We start from the raw sequence: 14,185 nt of genomic DNA, 5'->3' as shown, positions 1-14,185 counted from the left end.
ACCGGCTCGAACCGGCAACCTTCCGGTTACAAGACGAACTACCAACTCTTTGAGCCACGATCGCCCCACAATTGTTTCAGGTCATCAAATAAATTCTAATATTGGACACAGATAGCCAAAGGAAAGACAAAATGCAGTTTTCAAATAATGTTTTTGTTTAGCAAGGGGAAAAAGCTGTTCAAACTTAGCTGCATCTGGGTGCATTTCAATGATATTGGAGACGCAAACCTGAGTGCACAATTTATAAAATTAGGAGCTGGCTAAGGTGATCCCAATTTTTATTCCATTGTGGAAAACAAACGTTTTCAAACTTTTCCAGGCCTTAAACCTGATGCGTATTCTCCCTCATAGTAAATGTATAAAAATAAGGCATTTAGGTGAATAAAAAAAAAACAGTGAATAAAAAATTGCTTTTCTGAAAAAGACAAAATTTGTAGTTCAGTATTGAATATTACATAAAATAACCTATATATAAAGTTTCTTTGAATGGCAGAGATGCGGAAATGTGTGCATGTAGCACAGAGCCGTGGCTCAGTGTCTAAGTGTCTTAATGAGAATGTGCCTTGAAGCGATTTAGAATTCTTATCTTGTTTGATCTGCTGCTCACCATAAACAAGCACAACCAGAAGTTTTGGATTTTTACTGTATTTTCGTAAGTTTGACGGCTTTTGATATTGATAAGAACCTCCTGTTTTGGCCATTCATATTAAAAAAAAGTAATGGGATTTCTGCTCTTCTAGAAAATCCTGAATGAGAATTTCCGACCATCAGTTTGTGCCTTGAGCCCGAAGGGCACTTAGGTAATGCAGCAATACAATAAATTCAAGGCACCCCAGCAAGTCCACCTCTGCATGGCTCAAGAAAACAGTGGACTAGGAGTGGACTAGTCGAGGTCTAGTCTGATTAAGATGCTTTGGCGTGACCTTAAACAGACCGTTCATGCTCGAAAACTAGGGCTATCTCTGTCTAACATTAAAATTTGTTAAGTGTGATTAAAATGCAAAACAACTAAACAAAAATCAGGGGAAAAAAAGTTTTCATGGCACTGTAAACTTCATAAACTGCTTTTGAAGGAAAAGCTACGTTATTATTACGTTATATCTACAGATGCTGCTTGGCCATGGAGACTATGCAATGAAGCTCCTGGCATACAGTTTTTGTTCTGTTAATGTCAAGTGATCACAGAATATGTAAGAGGGAAGATTTTCTGACTCAGTATATATTTTGTCTTGTCTCCCGCCCATCACCCCCAAGTGTTCATGGCAGATGGCTGCTCCTTCCCGAGCTTGGTTCTGCTCAAGGTTTCTTCCTGTTAAAAGGGACTTTTCCTTTCCACTTTTGCCAAGTGCTTGCTCATATGGGGTCATCTGATTTTGGGGGTTTTCCCTTTATTATTGTTGGGTTTTTACCTTGGAGTATAAAGCGCCTGATGTGACTGTTGTTGTGTTTTGCAACTATTGAATTGAATGGAATTGAATTGAATTGAATTGAATTGGATTGAATTGAATTGAATTGAACTGAATTGAATTGAATTGAATTGAATTGAATTGAATTTCACCAGCTTCTGAAAAAACATCCACTAAATTGGCATAAAAAGTGGAAGAAAATGATATTTTATGAAGGTTGGTCAACTCTTTTGTTGATGTGAAAAGCCAACCAAAGTGAAAATGACAATGGGAATGAGCAGTGGAAAGATGGCTTATGTAGCAACAGCAGGAATGTTTAGTGGAATTTTGCATACTTTTTTGGTAACTGCAGCTGCCAGTCCCCGCAGCAATAGCAAGTCACAAGCTCCTCAGAGTGTCCTGTCATGCTAACAGGTTCACGTTTGATATCTGAAAGACATGTTTTCAGAGGAGTATTAAGCACTTGCATGCTGCTCTGCAATTTTAGGGATCACTTTGGCTAGTTTAACTTCTCATCTTTCTTTTTGGTGCCCCTGCTGTTCTTGTCTTCATCCATGTCCCCCTTTGGCCTTCAGCCCCTCTGTCATACATCTTCTCACTGAGCCCATCCAACCCTTCTTGTCTTCACCCCTACTGTTGGAAGGTTTGTCCTATTCGTGTGCCTAATTTCCTCTCTCCAGCACCCTGCCCACCTCCAGTACTCCTCTCTTGTCAGTGATGCAACCTGGTGTAGGTTTTTTTTTTTTTAATTGGGGTGAGCCCGGTATGACTGGCTTGCATTGCCACAGGTGCCAGCTGCCCCTCATGCTTCAAGCACAAGCACTTAAAGCACTTTAGCTGCACTGCTACTTGTCAATGCATGCAGTTAAAGACAATTGGACCTATCAGCATCTGCATTCCTTTCCTAGGTAATGTCAGATGAAAGAGTGTGATACAGTTAGAAAAACAACAACAAAAAACAATACTAACCTATGGAGGAGGAGAAAAAAATGTAAGAAACAAAGAAACAAAACTACACCAGGACTTCTGACAGCAAACTTAGAGATCACCCCCTTTAGAAGTTTTCCATTCAATGCAACTATTTCTTTTCTCTTTTCTTTTGGTTGTTGTTGTTGTTGTTGTTGTTGTTTCTTTGAAAAAACTTGCTTGTATGATCGTACGCCAACAAATTTCCACAAGGTGAACACGGCACCAAATATGCATTCACACAAGTGGTAGGGGGTCCGAGGGAGGAGGCGTGGTCCTCCCCGAGGAGCTTCCTGCCCTGATGCTCTCCTGCGTCCTGTGTAAAGACTTGAAAAGTGGAGAGAGCGCCGACAAAGAATGCTTGCCCAGTAGCTTGGTAGCATAAAAAACATCGGCTGTAAACTTCCTCTAACAGACAGCAACATCTTAGAACCAGCCTGTTGGTGCTATATCCAATCTATTCAAAGACTTGATGTTAAGGGGGAGGACACACATAAAAATATGTTTAAGCTATTCCCTCCCTAATATTTGTGTGTCTTTTTATATATTATTATTATTATTATTATTATTATTATTATTATTATTATTATTATTATTATTTCCTGGCCAGCTTTGTGTCTGACTAGACATCATGTACAGTACGTAAAAATAAAAAAAAACTTATTTATATAAGAAAGAACTATAAGCTGATCCAAACTTCTTATGAACACCAGTGACTCACCAATTGCACAGCAAAAGTCTATGATTCAGTGTACTTTGGGGAATATAATCACTAATGAATGTTTTCTTCTTTTTTTTAATCAACCTTTTCCTTCTGTCGCTCTTTGGATAGCTCTGTGCACATCTACATCAGTCAGACATTCAGATACATCCTCATCGTAGTTCACTGCTTCTTAAGGCCAGTGAACCTCTCACCTCTCAGTAAGTCAGTTCTCTCCATGCACACCCAGCCATCCTGCCCCAGTCTGTTAGCAGAGCCAGGGTCACACTTGTGTAATGTCACCTTTTATCTTTTCCTTTCTTGTTTTTGTTTTCTTCTTGCTGGTAAGACTCTTCTCTGTTCACGGGTAAATGTATTCAAGTTTATCATGCAATGATTTTTTTTTTTATCATACCTAACTAGAAATCACACAGCTATTATTTTTCTCTGAGAAAGGAGATGATTTTGAATATTTAATGTCTTTTTTTTTTTTTTAAATAAAAATGCAACACATTTTAATCTGCTGCCTCTGTTGTGTCTTTTTTCCCCACTTCTCTGACTTGTCTTCATCTTAATTTCAGGAACACTATTTTTTTTGTGCTCCTGTTTTTTGAATGCAGTTGGGCTCCCTTCAGTCTTGGAATGTGTCAATAAGGATAAAGCAAAGGTTCAATTTGTAAAGAACAAAAATAAATGTGGTGGTGCCAGGCAGGCTGGCAGTGGGCATGAGAGGTTGAGGCAAATTCCTGTGCCCGACCAAGGCAAACAGAGAACAGGTCAAAAGGCAGCGCAGAGCTGCTTGTCCCAGAGAACCGGCTAAAGTTAGAAAAAGGACCTCCACTTTAGATCACTGTGATAACACTGCTCACAAACACACACTGAATATAGCAAAAGTGGTCCAGGAGAGCATCGACACAGCCTCTGCCAATCATGTCCTGATGAAGCTGTTATTATTATTCTCATGTTTTCTCCACCTTACAGTGCACAAAACAAGCCTGCTTGTGGGGAAAGAAATGTCAGGAGCACATAGCTGAGGTTAATGTTTTTATTAAATATATCACCATTTTTTCTCTCTCTCTCTTATATCTCAATTACAAAAGTGTACATACACACGAGTGAGCAGTTAGTCACTTTGGAATAGACTCACATAAACAATAATTCTCTCTCCAACAGCAGCATGTGGCTAGAGTCGAGCCAGCGCACACATCAGGGCTTTTTTTTCTCTTTTTTTCTTGTTGGTCAGAGAGGAATGGCAACATGTATAAAGTAGCAAATCTTTTTTTATGACATCTACACAGGTGACAACAGACACGTAAATATCGGAGGTAGGTAAATGTTGAAATACCCGTCTGAGAGGCGCCGAACGTGAGCAGCCGCCGCCTGTGATGTTATCTGCATCCCCACGGGATCATGGGGAACATTTTCTAAGTATTTAAGGAGTTCCCGACTGAGAATTTTGCATTCACTGACAAAAAATAATAAAAAGACAGCAACAACACAAAAACAAAAACAATGACAAACAGGAACATTAAAAAGAAACAGCATTCAGAAATACTTCTAAATGACATTTGGTCACTCAGTGCTTTTGTTCTTGCTTGGTTCATCAAGCAAACCTCCAAACAACTCCTTAAGGGTAGAGCGAGCTCAACTCAGCAATGGAGTTACTTAGGGCCAAGATACATATATACACTTTATACACGTAGATAAAAATAATAATTATAATATAACAATAACAATAAGGCAACGCAAGATGATATAAATACTTATGAAATAATTACAAATAAAATGCAATACAATTGAAATAAATAAGGCTGAAGAGTAAATACATTTATATTAAAATCTCCTTTTCAGAAAAAACAAAAATATATTTTTTTCTCTCTTTGGGATGGGTGTTTGAAGAAGGAGGAGGTGGGGGGTAGGGGATCGGGGTGGTTGGGACCCACAGTCCCGCAATGACAGTGTACCTGAATTAAACACCACCATGGACAAGAGCAATAAATAAACAGATATTAAAATAAAGGAAACATCAGTGGCTTGCGTCTTCTTTTTCTTCTTCTTCTCATGAGATCCGCTTCAGTGGTTGATCTCTTTAAGGGCATTCGGCATCTGCAGGCAGTTCTGTCGAACCTAAAATCCTCTTGCCATTCCAGGAATTCACACACCAGCATCGACCCCTCTGTCCGTCCAGCGAGGATTCACACTGTGGAGAGAAAGGGAAGAAGAAACCCTCTTATTCAGTGCCTTTGTTGGGTACACACACACACATACAAAATCTCTCATTCACCCACAATTATATTACAGCAGGGTATTGGGAGCTCTCTCTCACACACACACACACACACACACACAGTCCTTTTACTGAAGGTACCAACCTGCTTGGGTTTGTAAAGCCCGTTTTTGTCACAGTTGGGGAGGTAGAATCTGGTTAACTTGTCCCCCAACTTCTGCTGGGATTTGGCAATCTTTTCCAAAGCCGTCTGCAGCTCTAGGTGACAGGGCCCCTGCACAGCACACACAGGATGGAGATGGGTTAATCTCAGTCGATACAAACAAAGTATAATCAGCCGCGTCTCATTATCAGCAAGCATGGGCTGACATGAAACTACATATCAAACTTGTAATAATAAGTCTTCAATAAATTCAATAAGTCTGCAGACACACACACGCACACATTTTCCATTATTTCAAACAGCACACGAGCGCGCCCTTGTGGCGCACCAGCCCTCTCTCAAACCTCCCAAAGAAACTTTTAGCAACACATCGCAGTGAGGATTTTCAGCACAGTAATGCGGACCCAGTGTCAGTACCTGCTCTATCAGCTTCTTGCGGATGGCGATGAGTTTGGCTTTCATGCTCTCCTGAGCGTCGGCGGCAGCCCGCGGGTCGTACGGCCTGCCGTGACCGGGGAGATAGTGGCTGTAGCCGGGGTCCGAGATGATGGCTGCGTTGTCCATCTCCAACGGCTCTGGCTCTTCCTGATCTGGAGAGAAAACACGAATGAATGAATGAATGAATGAATGAATGAATGAATGAGTGCGACTGTAAAAGATCCCAATGTTGAGGGTTTGCTGAGATGATCTGAAACACTGATGGAGAATGTGGAGGTGATAGGCCTTACCTTGTGTCTGGGGCTCGGGGGTGGGCTCGGGCTCAGGGCTCTCCGTGCACACGGCTTGTCCGCGGGTGAGGGAGTGCAGAGGCCGGGGGTCGCCGGGTCTCGGCACGCACCTCAGCCCGGAGCCGCACGGCGCCGTGTAGATCCCGCACAGCTCCCCTGCTTTCAGAGCGCAGGCGAGGCAGCATCCACAGCCGGGCTCCCGCAACACCTCGGCGCATCCGGGCGCCACCGCTGGACACTGGCTCAGCTTCTCCGGAGTACACGGGGCGCAGCGAATCGGCTCTGGCCCCACCACCGGGGACCCCAGCGTCCCTGTGAGCAGCACGGAGCACAGAGCCGCCGTCACGACGTGTCCTACGTATAATCCAGCCACGGCCAGCATTGTTATCTGGATACTAAATATGAAATGTAGCGCAAGGCAGAGATGATGATCAGAGGTACGAGCCGGGTCGCCTCCTGCTCCTCAGTTGTGTCTTTCGTTTGATTTTGGGAAAATGTCTAACTGTGCGTTGCGCGCAGCCGTATTTATAGCCGGCTCCTCTGCGAGTCTTTGACGCGTCGGCGTTATGAATGATTTCTGAAAAGAAGGTGTAATGATACGATGGGCTCTGATTGGCCCGTCCACGTCCGGTCAGGCAGCTCATTTGAATACAACATTCGCGTCAATATTTAGTTTGGAACAGGCAGTGCTTTTTGCGTGTACCGCCGATGAGTGACGACACCAGTGTTTGCTGTTGCAATCAAGGACCCCCTTTCCTCACCCGGGTGCCACACTGAACTCCAGAGTACTACATTAAAGTAACAAGGCGCGGGCAATGAGTTATCAGCGCCGTTTTTCTCTTGTTTCTTTTTGTTTTTCTATAAGTTGTAAAGAGGACACGCATGAACTGACTGAGGGGAGAAATAGTTCCTTGTTTTTTGGAGGGGGGGGGGGGCTTTGCTGCAGATGACCTCCTCTGGAACAACACTGATTATTCATGAATTGGTCCATTCATAAGAGGCTTTTATTAATTGTCCTCCACAAACTTCTTACACAACTTTGGAAAAGAAAAAAAATAACAACAATGGGCGCAAATTACGCACGCCCACGCTGAGCGCCTGGAGCGTGGGCCTTCCGAGAGCGAATAGGTGGCTCTAATTTTGACATGAGAAAGCATCGGAGCGTTGCGAGGAGATAATAAAACTCCAGTTTCAGAAATAGCTCCGTGAAACGGGGTCGCCGTTTGGAGGGCTCGGGACTCTCTGTATGCGATCCCCGTCCACCCCTCGTGCGCGCACTGGAGACGGCTTTGAGCTTCATCCAGGAAATGTCCCGTCGTAATTATCTGTTTCCGGGGATAATAATAGACCAATGCTTTTGAATGGGGGCTAGCCTGACGTGGCCGCAGACACGTCCCAGGCCTCCCAGCCGCTCTCTGGGGACTTTGATGGTCCCACAGTGGACGACATGCACATTTTCACGGCTTGCTGCAAGGTATTTTCAGTCTTGTCACTGCTGACCTGCATGTGAGAATGTTCCCTCCATTTAGAAAAGACCCCCCTCCTCCCCCAGCACACACACACACACACACTAAAGGGAAAAAAAAGATTTTCCTTTCCCAGTGCACACTGTCCCCTATTTAAAAACCCTCTTTACACGCTATGATAAATTATCACCTAATATCTGACTTTCTGATGCAATGCCCTGCATGGTGTCATTATCTCTATGTAACTGCTTTGTGAGATTGCATCATCTGCCAGTTGGTTTAACAGCCACTCAAACTCATTGCCCAGATTTCTGTTCCTCCAAGCCCTGGGGTGAAATAAAGATTTGGGGGACTCGTAGCTAACAAGCTGAAGTCCTGTTTGAATGTAATATGTAGATCCTGGGGTTTATTTGAGCTGGTTGTCCTCCTCTGGAAATTTTGCACATCCAATTCACTTTTTTGCGCACAATTTTGTAAAGAAAACATAAAAATCAGCAGCAAGGTGACAGTTCAATACTGCATTCATATGCTACAGTAAACAATGTGCTCCGTGATATTTTATATCATTTTCCAATAAATACTCATTCTCAACTTCTCTGATTTGATATCATCCCTGCTGAGTCCACATGAGTAGAGAGTTTCTTTACTTCTCGTTTGGGGAGGCCACTTGTTTAAATGTGTTTTTAACCTCTTTTTATAAGTGAACACATAAAGCCTCAGATTTATTATATGTTTTGGCATATTTTGAAAACACATCTCGACTACATTACTGATTCTGACCCGAAAAAAAATTGAAAGGGAAAATTTTTGATCTTGAATTCATGGTCTCAGAAGATACTTTCAGGTCTTCTTGAACAAAACATATTCAATATGTTAATTATGGTTCCATTACGAAAACGAATGTCAAACTCATTTTGGGCCACGTACAGCCTACTTTGAGCTCAAGTGGGTAAAACACCCCTATCCTTGTAAAGAAGTTTAACCACACTTTTTTACCTTGGAAAATAAAAAGGATATTTCTATAGGAGATACTAAAAAACAGCAATCCTTTTGTCGTGTAATTGTTTGTAATTGTTTGTCTGTTACTCGGTTACTTTGTTGTTATATGAATGGCCATGATCTTTATCAGTAGTAAAAGTTGAAAGCCATGTTAAATACAGTTAGAAATCCAAAATTTATGCCCTCCAAAGCATTTCCAAAAACCATCCAGTGGGCCTCATTAGAGTCTTTGTCGGGCCAGTCCTGGTCCTTGGACCTTATGTTTGACACCCCTGGTTTTAGGGTGAAGCAGAACTTTAGTGTGTGTTTCCATGTGTGATGTTCAAGTTGGTATGGATGTGAGTGTCCGATGTCCTCAGTTTCAACATGAGATGACAATGACCAAAATTATAAACTCGAGGGCTTGAAAACAGGACAAACCAAGGGGTGACGTCAATAGTCCATCTGGTAACAGACCAGTGAGGTTTAAATTGTGGTATTTATGTACGATATTTAAAAACTTTATTAAGTACTCAAATGCCTTTACTCTACTCCCACACAGCACTTTATTGTATGCACTTTAGTCACTTGTTGTTAGCACTATGACCATATTAGTTTTTCCTTGTTCAACATAAACATAAAGACTTGAGGAGCCGAGGGATCAAACCACTGGCCTTCTGATGGCTTCTGAAGTCTGGGTGACCCCCTGAGCCACAGCAGCTACTTTTATGAGGGTTAAAAGGACAGAGGCAGCATTCAGGCCATTCACCAATAAAACACGTGCACATGTGCAGCTTATACACTATGTCCTACAGGATGTCCTAATGGTGTTTATTTTTTCTCACTCTCACAGGACAGGAAGTCCTTTGACAGCATCCTCTCTCGACTTAGAGTTGGCAAAACATTTTTTTTCTTTTGCAAGGGCTGTACAGCATTTTATTTTATGTTTACTTGTATTTTATTTATCTCATATATCGCTTTGAGATACAGGAAAGAAACAGGACAGAAACATCACAATTCAGCCCCAAGTATCTTACAGTCCGTGTTGGTTTATTTTGGTCTCATAGTTGTGAAGCTATTACTAACTGAATATGAGGAACACCTTTTTAATCTTAAAAAAATAGGCTAGTGCATAAAGGGTTAAAACTGTCAGACAGTTCAATCCTAACGAGCTACTACACAGGAAAGCAGCTTACATCTAAGGTCCTTTAATGTTCCTGACAAAAGTTTAGCTGTCTCTGGGGCTTTGAACCATAATCCATAGTCACTGTGCACATAATAAAATATCCCATTAATCTAATGCAATGTCAGCATAACAAAAAGTCCTGCTGTAAAGTTTAAAAAACAAAAACTCATATAAAGCTTTTTAAACTTTACAGGAGTATATAGTTTATAAGAGTGTATAATTTCATATCAAAGGATTTTAACCAAGTTTTCAAACACTTCGATATCATTTTATTCATAATGCTGCAGAGTAGTACTCATAATATTGGACATTATTTTACAAATGCAGTGCCAGTGTTATTAGCAGTAGGGGAGACCGGGGATAGTTGTAACATTTTTGACATTTCTGTCTGTAAATTTGAGCTCTTTTAAGGTAGTGGATTCAAAATGTAATGCAAAGTATTTACATGTCTCGGCTATTAAATAGTGCAGCTATTTTCTCTGCAGCACAATTACCCATTGCATGATATGGCCTCAAACACAAAGAGTGAAATGTTACAATTAACCCCATAGTCTGGGTTAGTTGTAACATATCCTGGGGTGAAATGTAACACAATGAAATAAGGGTACTAACAAAACATTAAAATGTAATCTTTGTTTATTCAACACATGAATGCACTCAGAGCCATTTATGTAACTATGTGTGTGTGTGTGACAGAATGCAGAAATCTAGCTTTTGAACATATTCCAACCCCCCAAAAAAGACAAATTATGGAATTTTCTGCTACTGAATATTTCATTAATTTTGGTTGGTCTTCCTTGAGTTTGGCCTCATTGGCTCAGTGGGCATTATAACCTACAACTCTTGCACCAACTTTGAACATAACAATGAAGCTGAAAAAATGTAGTTGTTCACCAACATCGCAATTCCATTACTTTTTATCATGGCTTACCCTGGTGTGGTTTGCAAAGTGCTTCAGAAAGATGAGGAAATCTGTTTCTTGCACCCATCCTGATTTATTTCCACTACCAGTACTTCCTACTGGTCCATCTCTTACACAGTGGTCTGCATAATGTATGTGTGGGAACACAAACAGTGGAGGAATTGTGTTGCCAATGGCATTCACCGCATATACAAAGGTGACCAGTGAACCTCTCTCTGCTGATGTCGTTGCCCCAACTTGTTTAATAGAAGTTAAAGTAATAGTGTGGTAAGCTGTAACATCTGCATTATTGTTACAACTAACCCAGACTGTTGCTGTTACAACTGACCCAGACTCCTATAGCCATGAACTAGCTAACATTACAGCCAACGGCTAAAACATTAGCACTAAAGACCTACAAAGAATATATCTCCATAGACATACAAATAACATAATTTAAGTTTGATGAGTTTAACTGCAAAGCAGTTAATGCTATTAGAAATTGAAATAAAGTAGAAAAACGTACTTTTTGGCATACAAATTACTTTTTTTCGTGTTAAATTGTCTGTGTTTGACAAAATGTGCTGATTTTTCACATGTGATAGCAGAACTGAGTTGGGCATGCACAGAATGAGTCACATCATTTGTAACTTAGCCCTGATTGGAGAAATTGGAAGTGTTACAACTGACCCACGTTACAACTATCCCCGGTCTCCCCTACATTTCCACTTATTAATGTTATTACTGCAACCAAGGAGGTTATGATTTTGGTAGTTTTTGTGTGCATGCGTGCCATTCTGTCTGCAAACATAGATCAAGAAGTTTTGAACGAATTCTGATAAAACTTTGTATGGGTGTAGAGTTCGGTCATGTTAGCGATCCATGAACATGTGACTTACCTCCACCAAGGTCTCCGAAGTCAGCTTACTGTAATGATTTATAGGTAAAAACTGGACAAACTTATAACTTTGAAAATATAAGGTGGTGTGTGTTGTAAAAATATATACAAAGCATCGTATAATGATTTAAAATGTCATGTCACATCTGACCTCTGACCTCTCCTTCAAGGTCAATAAATTAACCTGAAGGTCAAAGTTATAATAATGCTATATAGAGCTATTTAAAACCACGTTTCTTCCTGCCATTGTTTATATTGACACCATATGGATGTTTAAGGAATGATATCTAGGAATAATATAGGGATAAACATAATGTTAGTTTGGACCTCTGACTTCTGCTTCAAGGTCAAATTAGCCCAAACTTTCATAAAATGTCTTTTATCTGAAAAACAGAGCCTAAAATTCTGCAGCTCAAGTTATCCATGTCCACTTATTTACAAATCAGTACCTGTTATCCATGACCTACTCCTGCATCACCAGTGCGTCACTGTGTAATAGCAGTAAACATCTGTCATGCTTCCCTTATCTGAGTTTTACTCCACTACAAATTTCTTAAAGTATGTTTAAAAAGAACAAAGAAAATGGCATGAATAGATACAAAATACAATACTATTCCCTTAAAAGTAAATACTTCCCAGGGAGTGAAGTGCTTCCTGTTCTGTTTGTTTTTTTTAACAAAGTCATCATATGAGCAGATATAAAGTTGTGCTGAACATTTTTTTAACTTTAGTGTTAACTGCCACTTATCTCCCCTGCTGCCAGTTTACCTGTTCAAACAATACGCTGTCATCAAAGTCATCAAAGTCATGTTTCCTGGGGTATGTGCAGCATCTGTCCTCAGCTGAACTGTGATTTCAGGATGATGCTTGCAGTCTATGTCCTTGTGAGGGAATCTGGTCTCCAGGGTCGCTGGGAGCTGGCTGCACTTTTTATTTTCATGTGACCCAAATGTTCTTTGCTTTTTTTTAAAAAATAATAGAGAATGTTCCTTAACCCTAAACAGTTCAAAATATTTTTTTACAAGCCCTTATATGCCCCCGTTTAAAGCTGGTCCTTGTGATACTGTGTGATATTGCCTTACATAGCTGTAAAGCACACATCTGTGTAATTAAAGGTTGATATAAAGTGGGAGAGACATGAGGCATTAAAACATGTGAAGTATTCTCATAGAAAAGCTACATGTGGTAGCTGCCAGGCTGTGTGGGGTTTTCTTCTGCTGTCAGATCAGAGAGGCGGACTGGTCAAACAGAGCAGAGTTATCTCAGGTCAGAGTCGGCCCTACTTTTTCAAAAACACACGAACGCAGCCAGATCCCTAACAACCCGGAGACCCTGAACACAAAGCCCCCCTCCCCGTGTGCTTTCTGCAGGGTTTGTGTTTGGGAGATCCACGATAAGAAGGGCTTTCCACCTCTTTCAGGTGTCACATGATGAGGAGATCAAACGGCACATGGCATTGAACGTCCCAAGACTGGAATGTTTACCTTTGACAAAGAGCAACGGGAAAAACAGTCTGGTTCTGTCAGGAGCTACTCACGCCCACATATATACGCAAGCACACACTGACACATACACAAACACGTATGCTGGTCCCCCAGATTCACTTAAGGTGATTTAAACCTTGCCCTCTTGAGGGCGTCGGGAGAGGCGGGGGGAGGGTGGAGGTTTACACGACAGAAGGGATGAGAAAAACAGGGCTGTTTGCAATCACACCCACTCAAGGAACGCACACCTGCACGAGCGCTGACGCTGAAAGTTCTCTGAGGTTTACATACAGCACTGTGCAAAAGTTTTACATCCACTTAATGTGTTTAGATTCTCATCTGTCACACATTAACACCATCAGCACGTGTTCGTCATTAATCAGGCAACATCTGTGGCATGATGACACAGGAGTACTGCAACAGATGGTCTGGCCCCCACAGTACTCTCTCCATGAGTCAGTCCAGGATTACACGAGAATACGATAACAAATTCAACAAAATCATCCCAAAGGACCCGACAAGAAACACTGTGCAAGTGGAAAATGCATGCTGCCTTATAGTCAAAGGCTGTTCACAGTAAATATTGATTGAATAACATGTTGTTTTTTCTCTTCTTTACAAAATTATGAGATTTATACTTGTCTTTTATTTACTTTGTTCAGCTCTTTTCAACATTGTATTACTTGTCAGTCAGCTGTGCAGCACCTGGAATCACCCTAATCTCAAACCTAAGCTTTTGTTGAGACAAAAGCTTCTATACAAATAAAGTTATACAAACAAATTCTGAAAACACAGACTGCATATAACAGAGGAACGTAACTTTCAGCTATGAAAAATGAAAAGAACGTGGAAGTAGCTGTATTCTTTCCAATGACCAGCAGGAGGCAGATTGTCTGAATTTAAAATAAGTCAGATTGTATAGAAGTCTATATGAAAATGGCCCTTGACTGCTTTGATCTGTGACCTAAGCAAACTCTTACATCCTAGATGCTGTTCATTTTGTAATTTGTGGTCCCTATAAGAGTAAAGAAAGGGTGTAAAAGAACCCACCCACCACTTTAATCACACTCTAGATCTTGTTT

At 41.1% G+C, this 14,185-nt stretch overlaps 1 protein-coding gene across 1 annotated transcript; it reads right to left on the bottom strand.

The window, feature by feature from the left end:
- Positions 1 to 4,103: 4,103 nt before the first annotated feature.
- Positions 4,104 to 6,696, bottom strand: igfbp1a (insulin-like growth factor binding protein 1a). The gene is made up of 4 exons (XM_085137708.1): positions 6,191 to 6,696; positions 5,880 to 6,052; positions 5,445 to 5,573; positions 4,104 to 5,272 (listed from the first exon to the last, which is right to left on the bottom strand). The coding sequence occupies exons 1-4, from the start codon at positions 6,570 to 6,572 to the stop codon at positions 5,162 to 5,164; spliced, it is 795 nt and encodes a 264-aa protein (XP_084993834.1). The 5' UTR covers positions 6,573 to 6,696; the 3' UTR covers positions 4,104 to 5,161.
- Between the last annotated feature and the right edge of the window lie 7,489 nt (positions 6,697 to 14,185).

The sequence above is a fragment of the Neolamprologus multifasciatus genome, chromosome 17, assembly GCF_963576455.1.
Source record: "Neolamprologus multifasciatus chromosome 17, fNeoMul1.2, whole genome shotgun sequence".
NCBI lineage: Eukaryota > Metazoa > Chordata > Actinopteri > Cichliformes > Cichlidae > Neolamprologus > Neolamprologus multifasciatus.
The sequence above is the reverse complement of the archived record's forward strand: the minus strand, read 5'-3'. Positions and strand labels throughout refer to the sequence as shown.

Excerpts from the sequence above, each read along its gene's own strand:
- igfbp1a (XM_085137708.1), bottom strand. The coding sequence starts at position 6,572 with ATGCTGGCCGTGGCTGGATTATACGTAGGACACGTCGTGACGGCGGCT. Across the intron at positions 6,053-6,190 it reads CCCCGAGCCCCAGACACAAG|ATCAGGAAGAGCCAGAGCCG; the intron begins GTAAGGCCTATC and ends TTTTCTCTCCAG. Across the intron at positions 5,574-5,879 it reads GCAAGAAGCTGATAGAGCAG|GGGCCCTGTCACCTAGAGCT; the intron begins GTACTGACACTG and ends TGTGCTGTGCAG.